This window comes from Ursus arctos, unplaced genomic scaffold, assembly GCF_023065955.2.
Source record: "Ursus arctos isolate Adak ecotype North America unplaced genomic scaffold, UrsArc2.0 scaffold_2, whole genome shotgun sequence".
NCBI classification, from domain to species: domain Eukaryota; kingdom Metazoa; phylum Chordata; class Mammalia; order Carnivora; family Ursidae; genus Ursus; species Ursus arctos.
Genome location: NW_026622874.1, coordinates 40,538,395 through 40,559,473, shown reverse-complemented (window position 1 = coordinate 40,559,473; position 21,079 = coordinate 40,538,395). Strand labels below are relative to the sequence as shown.

The following is a 21,079-nucleotide window of genomic DNA, read 5'->3' as shown; positions in this document are numbered from 1 at the left end:
CAGGTCCCCTGGCCGTGGGTCCTGGGCAGGGTGTCATTCCAGAATGCCCTGTGCTTTCTCACATTCCCCCAGCTGGATTGTGTGCTCCCTTACAGCAGAGACAATCCCTGTGCGGGTACCCCCAGATGGGCTGGGGCCATGCCTTCAGCGCACCCCATGCCACCTCAGACCACGGGCATGCGTGAAGATCCCCCTACCCCCGTGACCATGAGTCCCTCTCCAGCCCCTCCTGGAGCACGTGAAGACGTCTCAACCCGGGCAGACCCCTTCACAGTTCAAGGGGCATGTGGGTGGGCCTAGAGGACAGGAGGTCAGCTGTCATCTGATAGTGTCCTGGATGACCCGATGGTTGGCATTAGGGTTGGGGAGGGGGTGTGGAGTGGGCAGGACCCCCCTCACTCTTCTTTCTATGGAATAGAGAACAAGAGCGCCCCCTCTTGAATCCCAGCCTGCCATGGAAACCAAGACTTGGGAGGAGAGACAGGATCCAAGCCGCTGAGCAGACCCAGAGTAACCCCGGAGGCCACCGAGTGAGCTGGGGAGCATCTCAGAGCGCCAGTCGACAGCAGGGTCCCAGAGAGCCCACAGAGCCCAAGCCAAGCACGGGGCCTCCTTCCGGGGAAGGGGAGGCACAAGGAACAGAGGGGTGACCCGGAGCCCTCGTGCCCCAGGGTCTTCATCCCATGCCTTTTTGTGGGGCAGGTGTCTGGGTGTAATCCTACCCTTTGCTCTTCTTGGACAGAGAAACTATGTGTATAGCCTTCTCTGTGCCTGGGCAAGGGCACGGCACCAGGAAGGGTCTGGACACATGGGGAAGACAGACGAGCAAGCATTTCCGTGCTCTCTGTCCTGGTTGTGCTCACCCGATCTGCAGATGTGGTGGGGGGAAGTCCCCTCCCTCCCACTCCTGCTCCTGCAGGGCCTTCCCTGGACACAGAGGGTCACAGAGATCCTCCCAGAACCCCATGTAGGAGCAAATCCCTTCCTCGCCCCAACCCTCCAACACTTCCCACTGCTACGGGGGAAACACCTACTTTCCTATCCTGTCCTGGGAGGCCCCACCCGAGCTGGCCCCTGACACTTCTCTAGGCCTGTCTCCCACCCTCTCTCCTCCAGCCACACTGGCCGCTCACGTCCCTGTCTCGGGCCTTTACATGTGCTGCTCTTCCTTTACATGGCTGCCTCAGCAAATGTCCCCCCACCCCGACTTTCTCAGCTAAAGCCAAAGCCATCTGCCCCACCAGCCCCTCTCTGAGGGCTCTCGTTCCCATCTGGGGTGGCACTAATCACAGTGCACGCTCGGAAGCACCTCCTACGGGCTAGTCACTGCTCTGAGTACTTCTCCACTCATCCGGTGGGCTTTATTATCCCCATTTTACAGATGAGACAACGGAGGCACAGAAAGGTTATGAGATTTGCTCAAGGTCACAGAGCTAGTAAGCTATGTGCACCTCAACTGGCCCTTTGCTGCTGTCTGGCAATCCCTCCACTCCCTTCTCCCTGTCCCCCCCAAACTGCTGCTCCCTCTAGTACAGCTCCACACCATCCTGTCCCCGTGTTGGCGACATCAGCACAACTACCGAAACCTCACAGCCTCCACAGCTGTCCCTGCCTCCACAGCAGTGGCAGCAGCTCACCCCTCCCAGGGGGCTTAGTCCTGGAAGGATCTCAAACCTTCCAGCATCTTCCTCTTTGCTTTCTCCTTCCTTGTGCTGTTAAACACACTGAAGCTTCCTGGATCTGGAACACCCTGGAGGCACCCGCCAGACTTTTCAGCTCTAGCTCAGGCACTGTCGTTTTCTAGGTGAACTCCTTCATCTTCCGTGGTCTCCAGGTCCCATCAACTCCCTCCTCCAACCCCGTCAGGCCAACCTCAAGCCCCTCTCTACTCAATGCTTCCACTACCACGATGGAGTGGGTCTTTCCCGAACCTGCCTCTACCTCTTTCGCTCCCACCTTCCTCCATCCTCCAGGCCCGACTTTCCAACGGGCAATCCGTTTACTCATCTCGCATTGTGCCTCCGGCCAGTTCCGTAGCTGTAAGCCCAGTGCTCCCAGCTAACATCCTCACATCTCCTTGGATGGTCTGCCTGCTTGAAATTCAACCCACGTCTTCCTGCCCTTCTCTGCTTCCCGCTCCCAACAGTGGCTTCCCCATTCCTGCCTCCCTAAGGCTTATCCTTTCTCCTTCTAATGTCCCTCATATTCGCCTCATTGCTCCAGGCTAGAGGGGTCCCCTCCTCATCCTGGGTCTATCAGGTCCCAAGGATACAATGACACATCATGTTAGTATGCTCTCAGGACACCTCCCATCATGCCTGGCCTTCCAGGTGCTCCGCGCGTCCCCTCCCTGCAGCTCTCTGGAGGCCCGTGCCCAAGAGAGCCTGGCCTGCCGCTCTTCTTGCTTTCCACCCCTCCACACTCCACCCCTCCTTCCTGAATCTCTTACTCCTCCAGCTGACACCAATCTCAGAAGTCCAATTTTACCCGTTTATTCCGCAAAACGTAACATTCAATTGCTCTGTTTCCTGGGTCCCGATTTTTAATGATACTATTAAAGGCCTGAGAACAGGAGAGTCTAGTGCTTAGCACGATGCTGGTCACATAGCAAGCAGGCAGTGACTACTTATTAAAGATCAGTTTAATCCTAATTTAATATGGTTCATTTGGGATACTTCCTGGGGTCACAGGGAGATTGGCTTGACCACGCACAAGACGTTGAGTTTGGATGGTGGGTCCCACCTTCCGCAGAACAGTTGGTTTGTAGGTCTGCAGGGACCTGTGTGCTACCCTATTATCTCTCTGCTGCTTGTTCTGATATGTCCTGACAAACCATCTCCCTGAGACTCCCTTTCTCTCGGGAGAGAAAGTCACGATCCCAGGGAGAGCGGCCATATGGGCAATCTGGAAAGTGAATGTAGCTCTCCATTCCTGATAGCACCCGAAGTTCAAATGGTACCTTCAGTCTTTACCAAAAAGGTCAAAGAAGGTTCTGGACCCAGAAGACTGTTCAAATCCCAGTGGGTTTTGTAACTACGTGTGGTGCTGGCTGTTAACTAAACTTATCGTGGCCATCGCTTCGCAATATATACATACACCAAATCATTACGTTGCACGCCTGAAACTAATACAACGTTCTATGTCAATGATAAGTCAATAAAAACCAAAACCCAAACCAAGACCAGGTGGGATCTGGGGTAGAGGTGGGCTCAACCAGACTCCATCAAAATGACTTAGTTTCTCAAGAACCAAAAGCAATTTAGGACAAGATGATCTCACTCACAACGTGACCGACAGAGTGGACTCAGAGGCGGAAAGCGCTGTAGCGAGGCTTACATTTGGCTGCCAACATCATTCTTAATCGATCTGTTCAGTGTGTTTCAAGATTCCTAATGGACACAGTAATGACAACATTCAAAGACCGGGGTGCATTTACACGCACCACCTCCCGCTGGAACGGGGAGCCGGAACAGCCCCGGCTCCTCCGGCCCACAAGCCTGGCAAACTCAGGTCCAAATGCCTCTTACTCAAGACCAGAGGCTATATTTTGTGTGCCTTCCACACACCACACCCTGCGACACCACTCAGAAATGGGCCATTCATGTACAAGGCAGGCAGTTCTCATGACTCACAGGCCAGGCACTCAAAGTCCGCAGGAGAATTACATTTCAGAAATACGGGAGATGAACACACAGACCAGGGCTGGACTTCTTTCAGATGCGTTTGGGCTGAGCTGCTCTCACTTAAGCACCATCTGTCGCTTCTGCATCACCACTGTGCCCCATCCTGGGTTTCTTCTGAGCACAACCAAAAGAGGCTAACTACGAGGAGTTCCCCCAGTGTCCCTCCTCCCGCTTTCCTGAGGCCTGAGGCAGTTCGCGGTCTGTCCCACTGGCCTACCCTCAGCACCTGCCTGCTGCCACCTCGCCCCATCCCGCCTACCCCAGGACAGAAGAGCTGATGAGCCCCCCGGAGTCCAGAGTTATGTGTTTTTGGCCCCTTGGGTCTCTTTGGTTTCAAAAGCTTCAAGGTGGTGATTAACTTTCCATGTGGGATCTTCCTGGTTAGCATTCCTTGTGGTTTTCTTCCATATCCCCCCCGAACCACTGCCACATGTTTGAGTCTGTGGACTAAAGTGATGGCCTGTGGTCACCTAAATGACCAGTGGTCAACCCAGAGATGCTCATAACCTCTTGCTTTGATGAGACCCTGGGATCTAGGGGATCGTGTGGACTTGGCTCGGGAGTCTACCCACAGGATACACAGTGTGCATTTTCAAAGAATCCAGAAACACACACACTTAGAAAGTGAAAATACTTCCTTTCCCTCTGTGGTTTGCACATAGTAATTTCTAGCCAGCCAGTGACGTCAGTGAGCAATATGTCCTCAGAGCTAGGGTCGCAAACCTGCTCACCCCAGCTTGCATGGAGAGGAATCTGGGAAAACTCACTCACTCTGAAAGCCGTCTATCAGGAAGAGTCTCTCCAGACCAACCATAGGAAAAGAGAAAAGGACACTGAGTCAATGTTCAGAAGTGTATTATCAATTGTCTTTTTTTTTCCTTTCCCTGTACTGCATATTTGATATCTGGAAGCAGATTGGGATGTCCCTGAGGGCAGGGCCTGGCCTTTTTTCTCTAGCTCTTTCTCCGCACCCCTCACTCACAGCCCCAGGACTTAGCACTGGGAGAAGTCACACTCTGGAAGCGGGCTGCCCTGGCTTTTGTAGGATTCCCTGGGAGGGGGCTCTAGCCTGGGATTCATCCGTGCTTCCTGCCTCTGAGCTGGACTCAGGTTGATAATGCAGCCAAATGCAAAGCACGCACTGATGAGCGTGAAGTTGGGACCCCGACCGGGTCAGACAAGAGTCCAGCCCCCTGCTCTGCTCGGTCAACTGTCCAGCTCCCTTGCCTGGCCCCCAAGCTGGCCTGGCCACTTGCTCAGGCATCTTGCCTGAGTTGGCTGGACTGGCCTCAAGCAGGCAGCTGGACTCTCAGACTCCCTGAGTCTTGACGGCCTGGACACGGGGAGGACAGGCGGAGGCACAGAGTGGAGGACAGGACCAGGAGGGACCAGGCCAGAAGGGGTGGAGTGAGACATTTATACAGATGGGTAGTGACGCTCAAGATGCAGGCTGCCAGGCTGAGCCTGGCCAGGCGCAGAAAGAGTAATGAGTATTTCAGTCAACATTCAGAATGCCATATGAACTATTATGTGTGTGTGTTCTTTTTTCCCTCTAGGCTTGTGTCTACCAACCTGCATCTGACTAGGACATCCTGGGGGCAGGGACTGGTCCCTTTCTCTCTGGCTATCCCCCCTGCCCCCCGCCCCTGGTCCCAGGGTTTAGCATGGCCACCTGCCTGGCCGTCTGTGAAGATACACACGAACATGGGCAGGTGCCCTCAAGTCTCCAAACTGCCTGCCCACCCTGACCTTCTCCCGTTTCCTGAGCCCCTGCTGGCCTACTCCTTTGGCACACTGAGGTTCTTCTCTAGGGACAGCTGAAGTCCCTTTTGAGCCAGAACTCTGCTCCCACTGGAGAACTTCTTCCTCTTCCCCAACACGACAGAAGATCAACCACTTTGAAGCCACGGCAAACTTGGGATAAAAATTAAGCCAAAATAAAGCCCCCAACAACTCATGTCACGCACTTTGGAATTTTTTTTTAACAGATGACAGTGGCAAGGCAGTGACATACATGCTGATTTCTGAGTCAAGACCCTTGGATGGCCCTATCTCTTAATGCCACGTGCAGGAAGCAAGGTCCTGTGCGCACGGGGCAGACTGCTCTGCAGTCTTCCAGCCCCCAGCCCCCGCCACAGGGCCCAAGTTTGCACCTGCGCCAAGGCCTTTTGTTTCAAGCACAGCCAGGGAAGCCAGGCGGCTTCCTCCGTTCTCATCCTACAATCCTATTTCCTTCGGACTCCCCACTCACGCCTCGGGGTCCGAAGGGTGCTTCCTCTCCACTGTGCATGCACTCGGGCTCCTCTTGGCTTCCTGGGAGCTGTGGACTGACGTATAGTAAGAGCCGAGACACGCCATGCAAGGTGGGGAATGGGTGGGATGAGTCTTCTTTCCAAGGAGAAGAGACAAGCAGGAAGCTGAGAATGGAATGAAATGCCCCATGCTTGCAGGGGATGGCCAGGCCAGATCCCCTCTCACCTGTACTGGTCATAAAGGTGATGACGGTACTGCTGATGCCCTCGTTGTCCCGGGAATAAACGCGCAACGTGTATGTCATCCCGGGATAGAGGTCTGTCAGCTGTATAGGCTGGGCCTGGGCCTTAACAGGGACAGTTTTTTTCGTATGGTTGCCTGGGGAACAGAAACCTCAGTCAGCCTAGGGCCAGGCACGAGTTGCTGGAGAGGCAGTGCTCAGGTTCCTGGTCACCGGTTAAAGGCAGAAGCATGGGGGGAGGGGCCGGGCCACTGCACAGACCTGGAGGTCACCGGGCAGCTCCCCCAGCCCTTCCACGCGATGCTGACTCTTCCACACAGCAGCCCTTCCTCCAAGGGCGCTCTTCTTTCTCCTCGAGCTTTCTTTCCTGACTACAGTCTTAGCACTAAGCATTATGACCCGGGTGGGAGCTTTCCGGTGAGGGTCAGAGAGCCGGTCAGCAGCCCTCGTGGTAAAGGGAGGTGAGGCTGGACTCTATTTCTTGGCTCTCACGCCTGGCTTCACCTCTCCTGTCTCGCTGTGGGGAGAATTCACACATCAGGAGAAGCGAGTGCCCTTGCATCTGGGGTGCAAGGTGAATGATGGCTGTAGGAAGCTGAAAAAGCAAGGACCAAACTCGGGGTGTCGATTCTATGGGTGTGAACCCCTCAACCAGAGAACTGAGAGTTGGCTTTGCTCTGTCCTTAGAGATCTTTGGGGAGCTAGCCCAGGTGGCTAGGCGAGCTGGTTTTGTCCCTCAGGATAACACCATGGCGGCTCTGAGTCGTCAGGGGCAGGGCCCTTCCCTCAGAGAAGGCAGCTATCTTGACCACACTCTACAGTCTAATAAATATGTACCCTTGGCCCTAAGATCCAGTAAAGACTGACCAGCTCAGCTCCAGCCACCCGCTCTCTGAGACAAGTGGCTCTGGTCTGTGCCTTGGATGGGAGGCCACTGGCATTCCTGTGTGAGCAAAGCACGGTTGTACCCTAAAGTCTGAACTGGCCTAGCCTGTCTGGCGGAGACACCAGAAACATGGGTTGTGAGTTAAGGAAATCCACACAGAAGTGAGGTCTGGCTCATGGTCGGGGGTGGGGGGAGCTATTCAGAACCCTCATCCTGGGCAGGAAACGGATGCAGGGCCCCATTACCTGGGTCCTCCCCAGCACATGCAACCCTAGACCTTCACTAATGGCTTCAGAAGCCCTCTTCCTTCTCCTTCGGCTGCTCTTCCCACCCCACTGCCGCCGGAGCGCATATCGATTTCATTAAGTCATAATTAAGCCGGGCTAACAGGCCCCTCGGAGCCTGGGGGAGTTGGCAGGATCTCTCTAATGGCATCTCCGCTACCCGCCGCAGCTGCCGCCGCTCCCCCCCCACTCAGCAATGCTTACTGTCGATGTACTCAACCACAAAGTCAGTTCCGGGCCCGAAATTGTGCTTCCAGGTGATGTTGGCCCATTTACTGTTGGGGAGCACCGTGACGTTCCATATGGACTGCCTGTCAGGGGCTGGTGGGCAGGTTAGAAGAGGGGTTAGTGGTGAGGAGGGAGGCAGCTCCGGAGACACACACACGTGCACACACACATGCACACACACACATACACACACGTGCGCGCTCGGAAAGGGAGGACTCGGATGAGGCAGTGCACGGGGCCCGACAGAGCTCCAAGCTGCGGCCTCGGTGGCCAGGCCGGAGGTCGCCATCCAGGTATGAGTGGGTGCAGTCAGGAGGACCTGTGTGTGAGGGAAAGCTGGAGACGGTCTGTGTGTTCGCACAGGTAGGGACAGGAATGAAAAAGGAGTGAGTTTCGATCCATGTCACCGGAGGCTCGAACCTGGGCTCTTTCCCTTTTTAGATCCCTTGTCATGGATTGGAATGGGGTGGCGGAAGGAACCCGGAAAAAGCCCTGTTGGCCAGCATACAGACAGAGGGCCAGAGATGTCCCAGCCTCGTTCCCTTCAAGCACAGACATTCTACAAGAAGGAGAGAGGGATCTTTCGAAGGCCCTCGAGAGTTGTGATGTGTAGGAGGGGAGGACCAAAAGTGGGAAAGCCTTACAGGGCTTCTGAGAGTGGAGAACGGTAACCCAGGTGGGGACCTCTGGAGTTCCTGTGGTCCTTGGTCAACAAGATCTTGGATTATGTGGAATAGCCTCAGACTGTCTAAGGGGACTTGGGGCCTACAACCCCACAGTCCCAAGTAGAGACAGTATGAACCCCTCCTCTCCCTCTCCTGGGCTAGGTGGGACCCAAAGAAAGTAACTCCTTCCTGACCCCCAACCCTCAGAGGTTCAGACACCAGAAGAATCCAGTTCTTTTGGCTTCTCAGCACTAAATTGTCTGTGAGGCTTGATCTCCGTGCAATATGGAAGACATTAATTATCTAGGGCCTAGGAGCTGGGAGCGACTTTATCAAAGCCACCGCGCTGTCTGAAACCATAGCCTGTGGACAGGAGAGTGGTGCTAATCTTCAAACGTAATCATTTCTCACGAGTCCCAGCAGTCTGATTACCCCATTTCCCAGCAAAGATTTAATAGTGGAGTTCTAGCGTGAAGCCTTGTATTTCAAAGACTTTACAAGTGTGGCTCCTGTATATTTTATTAGCATGCAAGGGGGCACTGTCACTAACTCACTTGTCAAAAATAAATGAATAGAGTACGTTGGTGATGCATTTATTCATTATCTATTTGACATGTGACTGCGTCTGCAGGGCTGGGGAAGTGATAAAAGATCTCCTCGTCTTCACTTCAAAGAAGAGCTTTTTCTGCTACAACCTTGTCAGCGGCTGGCTGCCCCAGGTGAATATGATTCATGTTAGGTGAGGGGCCAAGAAAGAGACTCCACTCACGGCTCCGTGGGGCATTCTCCATGGGGAGGGCAGAAGACAGGCTTCTTTACTTATCTGCCCGGGTTTCCATGGTACTGGTGGCTTTAAGCCACCCCAAACCCCAGCTCTCATGGTTCTTGCTCGTGGGAATGAATTAGGAGAACTCATGATTGGCCACCAATACAATATCGACCCAAATCTGATGGTCTCAAAGGTAGTGGAGATTGGGGCGCTGCTAGAAAAGGTGAGGTGATGGGGAAGCAGAACGGCTTAGAGGTGGGAGCTGGGGGAAGGCAATGCCATGTAGAGAGACCTGATGCCGACCGCTAAAGAAAATGTTCAAAGAGAAAGACTAGGAAGGAGAGCTATCAATTGCTACAAAAAACAGTGCGAGAGGAAGTATGGTTGTTCTGCTGAGTCGTGGAATGGGAGAATTAGGGGGTATCCCTCGAAGTCTGAAAGAGACAAGTTAAGGACAAATAAAAGGTCCCATTTTACCCTGAAAAAAGCAAACTTAGGAAATATTTAGTCCTAAGGCATAAGACATGGTAAAGATGAACGATCATTTAAAAACTCATGGACGGCAGAGCGACTCTGCTGCATTAAGGGAAGTGAGGACGTTTGAGGGGTGTCCCCAGGCTCTGAGGACAAGTTCAAGGGCACGGACAGGTCCTCCGCGGTGACTCGGGCAGTTAGAAGTCGCACGTGAGTCCATGGTGTTAGTCCTATGCGGCAGCAAGGCCAATCTCTCCAGAGGGCAAGTAACTCTGCTGGGGAGCAAGATCCAGTCCCTTCTTCATTCTTTGTGCATCTCCTCTGTGACCTCACAGCATTCATGGGGACACAGAGCCCTGTTATAAGGCAAAGATGTTTCCCTGTGGCCCCAAAGAACTCCCATCACCCAACTACTGGTGGCAGCCTCTAGCGGCCTGCCAGGCTTCTCCTCGGCCAACGTCCTCCTAGAGTCCATATCGTTTAAATTCTAGATATGATACCTTTAAAGCAAATCGGTGTTTTCAAGGCCTGAAGAACACAATGTCAGTTATGTATCCCTTGTGCCCTTAGGGCTCGTGTAACTCCATGGAATTGAATTAAAGACAATACTCACAGGTGCATCAAGCCTCCGTCCTCATTCAGGTGCTGAGAAGTGAGGCCCCGGAAGGTAAAGGGACTTGCCCAGGACTCAGGGGCACCTACCATCCTACAGCTGCCGGCACGGGGTTCTGGGTGCTTCCTGCCTGTCCTGTCAGCTGCGTCACACTGACTCTACAGCTGGCCTGGGGGCTCTGCAAGCTAGAGGCCCTCCCCGAATGGTCACGAAAGAGTGTTTGATGCTTGGTTCTTAGAAGTATGGCTGGATTCCTGAGAGGGTCTCCTCATGCTGGAAGAACAGAGCTTCCTGGCCTGGATGCATGATGGAGGAACCGCACATTTTCTGGGCTCAGCAGGCCAGCCCTGGGATCATTTCTTACCAGGGGCCCTGAGAAAGGCTGCGATTCTCCCTCCATCTGGGGGTGTGGGGAATGTAAGTGGGAAGAGTAACAGAGCACCCTTGGGCATTATGGGGCTCCCTAGCAGTGTTCTTTCCTGGAAGCACTTAAAAAGGGGGGGGGGGCTGTAAATGTGCTTTGTTGGGAGAGGGCGAGGGAAGAGCAGGGCTCTGGGAACAGAGCTACCCAGCAGGGCCGACCATGCCCCTCTCCTCTCTGTTGCAGGGCTGGAAGTGACATGGCAGGGGCAGGAAGCCCTCTCAGGCCAACTATCCAGGGTCGGGCCCCTGCCCTTGACCACACTCTCTCCCTTCCAGAGTGCTCAGCCCCGAGCTGCTGCTCAGCACAGAGGTGGAGGCAGCCCTCCCATCCGGGACCCAGGGGTCCTGCCTGAGGAGTGTGGGCCTCTGTTAACAAGGATCTGAGGCTAGAACGGGGGTGTGGAGCGGTGGAGAGCCACCCAAGGACGGCGCTAGGGGGTGCTCCGTGCCCCCAGGCTCCCGGACTGAGAATCCCCGTGTGCTCTCCAGGTCGAAACAACGGGAGGTGTCGGCCAACGGCACCCCAGACCCGCCCTCCTACGCGGGGGGCCTCTGGAGGAGGGACAGGGCGCAGGGACAGTGGGCAGTACCGGATTCGGGCATCTTAGTCCCGGAGGTGGTGGTGGGAGGCCTCTCCGTGGTGGTGGTGGCGGCAGTGGTGGTAGTTGTGGCGGCGGTGGTGGTGGCCACGGTGGTAGGTGCGACACTTGGGATGGTGGGGACTGTTGTGGCTTCGGTGGTGGCAGCAGGGGCAGGAGCGTCAGTACTGCTCACAGCGCCCGTCGCACCCACCGTGGTCGGGGGCGACGTGGGAGGAGCTGGGAGGGAAATGTAGAACAGCCGCGGCCGGTTGGTCTGGGCGTCCCCCAGCCTGGACTCGCGGCCCCGCGTGCAAGGCAGGCAGCCCCGGGGAGGAGATGGGGCTCAGGCTCCAGAAGCCTCCCCCAGCGTGACCGACCGGGTCAGACGGATCGCGGCGAGAGAACACAGCCATGGGCCAGGAAGAGAATGAAGCCCCGTGCGCGTTTCATTTTCTTCTCATGGTCTGTGTGACTCGAAGCACCCAGCATGCACCCCGCCAAGAGTGAGGATGAGGATGGAAAAGGACCCACACCGACTCGCTCAGGCTCCGGGGACGGCATGGGGTCCCCGGCCAGCACCACCCGGACACAGGCCAGTTAGCAGCACTTGGGTCCGGCCCTGGAGCTCCGGCCTTGGAGGGGGGCAGGTGGCGGCTGTGACCTGCAGGAGCACTGGGAAGACTCCCATTCAGCCATTCACTCCAAAAGTACACTTTCTCACAGCCGCTCGAGTTCTAACACCCCCAAACCCAACGACAGAGAGAGAACAGTCCCCACTCTGGGGGTCAGCCTCCCAGCGGGGTCTGCGTCTCCTGTCTCTCTGTCTGCCCGTCCCCAGGCTCTCAGCTCTTGTCCGTGGCCCTGCCTCTCCTCCCTTCTCTGCCCGGTGATGCACCCTCCTGCAATGACCCCGCTCCACCCTGACTTGTAGTAACTCCTCCCTTCCGAGGACGTTAGGGCTCCAGGAGCCCCAGGTCCTTTCCCTTCACATTAGGACGCGGGATGGCATCTCACAGTCACAGTGTAGTCTGTGCTCGATAGAAGGAGAAATCCCAGGAGGCAAGTGAGATACATTTGGGGGCCTCTTTGTTGCTTAAGTCTTCAGGGAGACCGGTTCAAATCTGTGCTCTCTCTCACATTCTCATCTCCCATCCAAAGCTACCCTGGACGTCAGTCAGCCCCCGGGGGCTAAGTCTATCTGTGTGACATTGTCTCCATAGGCCTGATTTCCTTCTACAGAGGGTTATGGAAGCTAACCGAGGGCAGCCCTACTAGTCTCTAGTTCCAATATTACCAAAAGCCGAGAGTATGAGAACGATGGGGGCAAATCAGAGAGAGGCAGAGCCCCTCTCCCCCTTGCCGTCTCCTGTCATCTGAATACGGTCCACTTTATGGGGCCAAAGGCAGGGACGTTAAGACATAAGAAGATACTTGTAAACCCCCGAGGAATAGCCACTGTCTCAAAGCTCCAGAAGTTTAGGAAGATAAGAATCCCACCACCCAGAAGGAGGCCAGGGCAGGGAGGGAGCCAGAGAATGAAGAGAGAAGGAGAATGAAGAGACCCGAGGCCTTTTCAACAAGAGCCTGACCAACAAAGGCCCTTTCATCACCCTGGCTCTCCAATATTACAAGTCCCCATAGAGAAGCGGAGAGTGTTCTGGGATCCCCGCCACTTCCCTATTTGCAAGATCAGAGGCGGTACTGGACCCTGAGGGTGCCGACCACAGAAGTCACATTGGGTAGCCAGCTATGTCCCACGCATTCCAAACATTCCTGGACAGGGTCAAAGCAGACTGCACTCTATTTCCTATACTCCAGTCAACACGGACATCAGGAAGGTGTGGGGCGTGGGTTGGGGACAACTCTCCCTGTCAAAGTCACTGTTCGAGGACGTATTAGTCCAAGGTGGCCCCAGGCCTTTCCAGGTGGCCCCAGGCCTTTCCAGCTCAGTGCATGAAGGAATCCACCTAGCCCACTCACCAAACCAGACAAACACATGGGAAAGCCGGAGAGGCCCCACAAGGCAAAGGTCAGCTCTCTCCCAGGCCCGGCCCCTTGTAGCTCCGGTGGCCGCGGACACACATGGGCTTTTCCCTGCTGTTCTGTGCTGCAGGAGGGAACCTGGAGAGGCTATCTTGACCGCCTGGGCAGGACCTGCTCTGACTTGGTTCCTTATCAATGGTATATTTTCTAACCATTTCTGGCAAGTACAATGTTCACAGGACCCTCCTTTTCTATGACTTTTTAAAAGGCATCATCAAAAAGCTTTGGGGGAAAAAACTCTTTTTGAGTTAAAATCATCCTGTTCTGTGTACTGCACACCTGGGCGGTGGTGTTACATTTCTGGGCCCCCAGAATCAGTGGCATTTCCCCCAAAGCTATACACGCTCTCACATGCCCCTTGGTTCTCATAAAGCAGAGACACACACACTACACTCCTACAGGCCCACAGCTAGGCTCGCACACACTTCCCTGGGCGTTCCAGGGAGCAGCCCTAGAAACAAAGATGCTAAGAGAGGCTAGGTTAGGGCAACTTTTTTCCTGGGCCCTGCTGGCCAGAGACAAGAATGGGAAATGACTCTGAGGATGCTTCACGGTCTTGTCCCTCCCCTGTCAACGGTCCCTTCTGCCAAGCGTGACAAGACGGAAGCATTTCTGATGACGGCCACCCAGCTGCTTTTCCTTCAGCTCAGCGGCAACAGTCTCGGGGTATCAGTAAGAGGGAACAAGAGACAAGGAGTGGCTTCCCAAGCGTCCTCCCATTGGAGTCTCCATGGAGGCGGCAGCCTCAGCTGGCTGAGGTCACAGCTGGCAAATCACTGTTCTCTCTGACCCACTCATTAGCTCTGTCTATTGTCCCATGGCTGGACAGGGCCAGGGAGACAGGGAGGGCAGAGGCCGGATGGAAAGGCTCTGGGTCAGGGAAGTGAGCTGCTGGAGGCTCACAGGCGAGAGGGGAAGGCAGGTTTTCATGGGGAAATTGTCCGGTGCTCAGGTCAAAGGAGACCCAGAGGACTTCATCCCCTGGGGTGGGGTTTGGGTAGAGGACAGAAGGGGATAAGGGCTTATAGACAGAGTGGTTCGCAGGCTGGACAGGCCCGTTGCTGAGCTCGGATGTCCGGTCCAGTTAAAGCAGGAATTAGGGGCTGGAGAACGACCCTGGTCAGTGATCGGTGGAGAGCAGCAGCCTGGCAACAGAGAGGAAGGTGGGGGGTGGGCGGTGGGGGGGTCCAGGGTGGGCCTAGAGCTGGAAGCACAGCACCCCTACCCAAAGGCCATGTCAGCCTAATGGGTTCTGTCATGCTCAGCGGAAGGCACCCCGGCCGTGGCTGATGGTTTGCCACCAGAGGTTCGGGAAACACCACAGACGAGGTGGAGAAAATTGAGGAGAGAGGACTTGTCTCACTCATCTTGCTGACCCCAGAACCTGCCATGGAGCTGCCCAGCAAACATTTGCAGATCTGAGTCACAGAGGAGGACAGCAGTTTCCAGACATTCCAAGGTGGCAGGTTCAGTCCAAAAATGGCCACATGGCGCACGGACTACCCTGGCCAAACCACAGATGGCCAGGCCAGATGGGCAGCAATCCTGAGAGGCTACAGACACGGAAGCACGAGAGGGATTGTTTTCAGCGGGTAAGATACGAATAGATCAGCGTGGGGAAAACACACCTGGGTTCGGGGAAGATGAGAGGGAAGGGAGCAGTGGGCTGGACAACACACCCGTGTCTGAAACATTGAACCTAGGCTCCATTGCTGGGCACCTGCAGACTGCGGAAGGTTCCTGAGCATTCACAACCGAGAACAGCCGATGCCATGAGCACATGTCATTTACAAAGACGAGCTCTGTGCCTCTACCGTCATGTCACAAGGAAGCTAGAGCCCAGGAAGCATATTTGATGGAGGGTCAGAGACCCTGCCCTCACTGCCCATACCACGATGGGCCTGGGTCCTTTCTAAACGGGGAGCAGAAGGTGGGGGGTTTGGAATGATCACCTGTTCCTCGCAGGTGCCACTCGTGAGAGGGGCAGCCCAGGCTGGCTCGGATGCTCGCTGAGCAAGGCGGACTCCCTGCTACCCAACCCACCTGCCTTGGGTCCCAGGGTGCCAGAAAGGGGGGAGGCAGGCTGGGAGCTGCTTGACCAAGGAGCTTCCAGCGGATTCTCTCGGTGTCCTATGTCTCCCCTTCTATGTTCACTAAGCCTGCTTAGGCTACCCTGAGCACCTGCTAGAATAGTTGCAGAAGAGACCCTTGTGCCAAGTTGCGTCAGAAAGTCAGGGCAGACCCTGGAGTACAAGGATGGCTTTCTCCACGGTCCCCAGGCCCAGGTCATCTCTCCACCTCATATCCCGGTGGAGGTGGTTCGGGCCCTGTGGGGAGGTACTGGGACCCACCAGCCTGGGTGATGACGTGGAGGGGGGATGGGGAGCCAAGGGCGGGGGAGAGGGAAGGATGATGGCTGCGCATCGCCCACAGATTTGGCAAAACAAACACAAACTGAAGGAAGCGGGGGTGCAACAGAAAAAGAATCAACCTAAAATGGGGGTGGGAGGAACCAGGTCAGGCAATCGTCTTCATAAGCCAACCCTCCGGTTCTTCACCTGCTTCTCAGTGCTCCCCGCTGCCTAGAGCTTCAGGAGGCTCTAGTGATCCCCTGCCCCCTGGCCTTTGCTCTGCCAGGGGGAGCCTTGTCCTCCGCTTCAGAGCAGGACTGGGGAAGGAACCCTGGGGTCCCCTGCCTAGCAGCTCCAGCTTGAGGATAGGCCTTCTGTGGGCAGCAGGCCATTTCCTAAGCCGGGACCTGCCCGCCCACTCCTCACTTCTGCTGTGAATTTACGTCCCGGACCCCGAGAGTGGAGGCTGTTCTTCATGCTGAAGACGGAGAATCTGGGTTTCTAAGGGGCAAGCGAACAATCAGCCCATGGTGCCCACTAAGACTCCAGGTCCTGGAGCACCTGGCCCTATCCAAGGACAAGCTCCCTCATGGTCACTGAGCAGAACCTATGGTAGGGAGCGGAGCTGGCGCCGGGCCCCCATGCAGCATGCATGGTCAGCATGCAGTGTGCTCACCCACAGGTCACCCTTTCGGGGGATGGCCGCCTGACCAAGAGACAGCACAGTACGGCATTCCTCCAAGGGGCCCAGCCGGCCCCCCAAGGGCTGCAGACCCTCTCTCTGCGCTCTGAGACGCCAACACTAGGCAAGGGCCCAGGTCAGTCAGGGGAAGGAATCTCTCAGCTTCCAAGAAAGCCGCAGGTGCAGAGACTAGGTCTGGAGCCCATGGGTGGGGGGGCCCCTCCTAAGCCATCCGAGGGGGGCCAAGAGTAAGTGAAGGGAAGAGGGGGAGGGTTTGACCTCCTCTGGTCCCATCCTCCACACACATCCTTCTGGACAGTCTGGCTTCCCAGCCCCTGAAAGAGTGAGTCTGGAGCATGCTTTCATCCCGAGCTTCTCCCTCCTTCTCCACCCTGGCTGGGCTGGGCGCCACCTGCACTGTCCCATGCCACGCCCATTACCTCCGCGGCTGGTACGGTACCTGCGGTTGGAGTAGCTTCAGAGCACAGCGCCCAAGATGGCCAGAGAGAGGGAGAGAGGATGAGAGAGGGAAGACAAAACAGAGCACAGGTGAAACCACAGGACAAGCAAGCAGAGAAGCGTCTGGCTCAAACCTGACCCAGACCGTGTGGCCAGGTGCTGGCTACTGCCCTGAGGATGCCAGCTGGTGTCGGGGGTTCATGTTCAACTCCATCCATGCGGGGTCTAGTATGTTCCTACAGAAAACTTTCCTCCTGGGTTTTGGAGACCTTTCTAATATACTCTGATTCTACCTCCGCTCAAGGACAATCATCTAAGGGGTGGCTATAGGGACGGTCTGCCTAGAGTGCTTTGTTTCCAGGACTTTCCCCAAGGGTGTGTCCTTCCTTGGCCTGGATGATCTTTATGAAGCGGGCTGGGTGGCCTTCCATGATGCCAAGAATTGAGGGCATAAGGTGTAGGTGGCATAGGAGGACATTAAGCCCCATCAAAAGGATGGTTCTTGTATCTTGGGGGGAAGATGGTGAGTAGTGCTGGGGTGGATGGAGGAGGGGCGAGCATATGTCGTGAACCCTCTCCCACACCATCTCAGCCTTGGGAGGCCCAGGAGCTGCCGCAGATGGCAGCCCGGGGGCCCCTGCCCTGAGGGTCTGCTGCCCCAGTTCTTTCCCACCAGCTGTACTTTATGAAATAAGAAACCCAACTGTGGATTGGGAGCCCTAAAAGGAATTCCTGAATTTACTGCAAACCCCTAAATGGAGAAGAAAGTCTCCCTTTGTCCTCTTGTCCCCTGGGGCCCCGGAACGTACCGTGGTGGTCACTAGGGCTGGACAATGGGGTATTTGTTGATCTGATGTTCTGCATTGAGCTGGGGATGGGGAGGGACAAGAGGCTCTCTTGATGTCTCTCCTTATAGACTTAGGGAATCAGGAAAGTGCACTGTCCCCTGTCTGGCCAGACTTGCGGTAAGAGGCATATTATCAGCCACTTACCCAAAGGCCCCCAGCCCTAACAGCTGCCCGAGGGCCCAGAGGGGTCGACGAGCACACTACACACTAGGAGGCGAGCTTATCATGTGGCCCACACCTGGTTTGCAAGACCAGAGAAGGACCCTCAGCCTTTCTCCAGTTTCTGCCCGTCCCAGCTCCCACCTGCCTCAGCACTGGCCTGCTGGCCCGGGGGCAGGGCGGGGGAGGGATGCGGGGTGGCTCTGAAGCGGGGAGCCCCAGCAGCAGGCCTGGCAGCCCCAGTGAAGGGGCTCTCCTGGGAGGAGGAGGAGGTGCTCAGGAGGTCCATTCTGGGCCACGTCAGGCAGTTGGACCTCAGCCTTCTGGGGCCAGCATTGCACAGAGTAACCTGCTGTCTGCTCCTAGAATCCCTGTTCACACTGCCTCTTCTCTTGCAGCACGGACGCCTCCTCTGCCCAGCCTCTGCCCAGCCTCTGCACCTGCCTCAGCTACACCTAGTATTCCTCACACTGAACAGCAAGGAGACAGTCTTGTGACGTCTCCCGTTCTAGACTGTATCTCTTGTTTTTGGCACAGTGTCCAGCACCTGCAGGGGTTCAGGAAACGGCTATTGAATACACCACGGAACCTCTGGAGAGGCAGGGTTCCCCCCTTTTGGTAGGGGGCCTGCCAATATCCAGGCTTCTACAGCCTGGCATCCTGGACGTTCTGGGTGCCAGCAGGGGTACGAGTGGGCCTGGAGTCCCCTCTAGTGGACTTCCCAGGCAGGCACATTCTGGTGGGGATGCTCCGGGGCTGGGAAGATTCCAGGAGCCAAGAGCTGAGCGCATCTGCTCTTGGGGAAGCTGGCTTGGCCAGTGGCTGTTTCCCAACGCCCCCCTCCCCACGGCCTGACACCCCACCCAGCTCAGGCTGCAAGCAGGGACGACACCTCCCGCTCTGCTCATGATCCTGGCAAGTAGCCTCACTCAAGGCTGCTTCCCCCATTCCTTGGCTCCCTGAGCCCTCGGGAGAAGGGGTATCCCAGAGCCCTCCCCAGGCACGCTTAGTACCATTGCTGCCCCCTTGATGGGCGAACACCGCCTCAGTCCTCTGAAGTTCGTTAGCACGTTTACTTCCGATATGCTTTCCCTCATGTCATCTCTACTATGGACTCAGGCTCTCTATGCTATCCCCCACCCCCCAGGAGGACAGATGATGGATGTTAAATAGCTGAGCAAGTCAAGGCAACATGGGGGTCAGGTCTGACTGCGATCGTCTAAGAAGATCTGAGTTTTCCAGATACATCGCCAGCACCTACCTCTCAGCACAAGAGATGGGTTCTCTCGTATCCTATGGGGGAGGCTGGAGCACCCGCAGCCTTGTGTTCTCTCCATCCCAGAAGGCCGGCCGGCCAGAAGGCCAGGTCAGGGTGTTTCTCTGGCATCCGAATTAGCTGGGACCTTTCACCCCCAAGGCCACTGCAATGCACCTACCTTCGTTCGGGGGTGCTGGCGACTCCTCTGTGACTGCTTCCCCAGAGCCCACCTGCGTCCTGGCACTGAGGGTAAAGCGGTAGCGCGACACGGGGTCTGCTCTTTGCATCGTGAACTTGGTCTGATTGGGAGAGAAGTTTTCCACCATCTGCTTTCCTAATTTGGTTCCATTAACTGGGGAGAGATAGTAAGTGAAATCGAACTTCAGCAACATTGACCATGGTGGGTCATGTAATCTGCAGCTGGAAGGAGAAAGCCTTCCGGACCCTGCTGCAAACAGAACAACTGAAGTGTGCCCCAGGACCTTAGTGACCCGGGGGATGGGAGACTGGGGTTCAAGGGCAGAGACCTGGGCAATAACTTTCCGGCTCTTCAATGACACACCAGGGTTAAGGTTTTCTCACTGATCTCATTATCTCCAGCTCACTGCAAAGTTATGTGGCTGATTCTGAAAGACTTAGTTTATAATCCCCAGGCCTTTTCAACAAGGACAAAACTTTTAAGGTCCTTTCTTCCTTTCAAACAGAAGTAGGGCAAAACCACTAGAGCTTTTGATCATTAATGCCTCCTTTGTAAAAGGCCTATTCAGTGTACCTCAAAGGGGGGACGGTCAGGTCCAGGGATGATTCAGAACAGCATACAGGCACACAGTTGGCTATTACAACGGTCAACAACACAACACCTGGCCCTTTGAGCTTCCCAACGAGGTACAACATCGCCTACTTTAGAGGCTTTTCAAATGTAACGACACTTCTGTCCTCGCATGGTGACACTAAGCTCCTGACCCAGTCACTCTAGATAGAGTTGTCACACCATACATGACACCTCGTGTAGTGTTCCCCGAGTGTTGTGTGGATTGCATGCAGTCTACCCCGTGGGATGAGGTGCAAAGCTGTCTTTGCTAGACTCACTTGTGGGTGTTGGAGACTCTAAGATCCCCGAGGGGCCCAGGGTTGAATTCCTCACTAGACCAGAATTTCCCTTTGTCTCACCGATCAACTAGAAACTCCCTGCAGGAGCTGTGTCAGGCGGGCAAGGGGCTGGGTCTCCCTGCCTCCCCTAATCCTCTGGGGAACTTTCTCCCTGGTACCCCCATCCCTCTGCACCCATAGGCTTTCTCCCTCGATTCCTTAGTGAAATGGGAAGAATGGGGTCTCTGAATCCCGGATTAAGAGAAGGAAGGGCAGAACGTACAGGCCACGTATTTGAGAGTGTATCCAATCAGGATCCCGTTGGGGTGTTCCGGGTGATCCCATTCCAGGTTGATTGTCTCCAGGTTGGGCTGCCGGACTCGGAAACGCCTGGGGGCACTGGGTACTTGGGGAAGGAGGAGAGGGCAGGGGAAAAGAAGGGGAGGGCAGAGGCAGGAGGAGGAAACACACAAAAAACAAAGCACAAGTATGAAGGCATTGACCTTGGGGCAGCCCCCATGCTGGAGAACTGCTAAGCCAGAGCCCAGGAGGACCACAGCGGGGCCAGAGCCCTTCGCCCCATCCAGGATGCTGCTCCCCCCACTGTTTAGGACAAGCATGGCTCAGACTCTGTTTAAATGGGGAGGAAGGCAGTCAGGTTTTCCTTTGGCAGCTATCCTGGATCCGGCAGATGTTAGGCTCTGCGCCTGCAAAGATGCCTTCGAGCCAGCGGGGGGGCCAACCAGAGCTGTGCACAGAGGCTGCGGTTCCCAGTCCTCAGACAAAGATTCTCACCCTGGGTCTCAGCACAGGCCCAGGCCTCCAAGCTGAGAATGCGGGGCTCGGGGGTGAGGAGAAAGAAGCCGAGGATGGGCCTCATGGGCAGGGCCCCAGGAGTGGGAGCGATGGGGAGAGGCTGGAGATGAAAAGCAAAACGAGGGGGCAGGAAAGCTACCAATCAAGAAAATAAGAGGGAAGAACAAAGGAGGCAGAGAAGAAAACTGGGGGAAAAAAGCAGTTAAGAAGGGTGGGAGGAGAAAGAGAAGAGGGCAAAGCAAAAGCCGAGCTCATAAACGAGGACATGGTGAAC

The 21,079-nt window shown here is 55.7% G+C and overlaps 1 protein-coding gene across 6 annotated transcripts in view; it reads right to left on the bottom strand.

The window, feature by feature from the left end:
- NFASC (neurofascin) overlaps positions 1-21,079 on the bottom strand; it is a 95,667-nt gene that overhangs the window by 12,005 nt on the left and 62,583 nt on the right. For 3 of the 6 annotated variants that reach the window (XM_057315326.1, XM_057315327.1, XM_057315328.1), the window contains 2 exons: positions 20,273-20,395; positions 19,079-19,252 (listed from right to left, as the gene is read on the bottom strand). In XM_057315326.1, coding sequence (XP_057171309.1) covers positions 19,079-19,252; positions 20,273-20,395 — 297 coding nt within the window. Of the gene's footprint in view, positions 1-6,161; positions 6,315-7,551; positions 7,669-11,109; positions 11,338-15,992; positions 16,652-19,078; positions 19,253-20,272; positions 20,396-21,079 lie in introns of those variants that run through there. The other 3 variants (XM_057315330.1, XM_057315325.1, XM_057315329.1) reach the window with 2 other exon arrangements.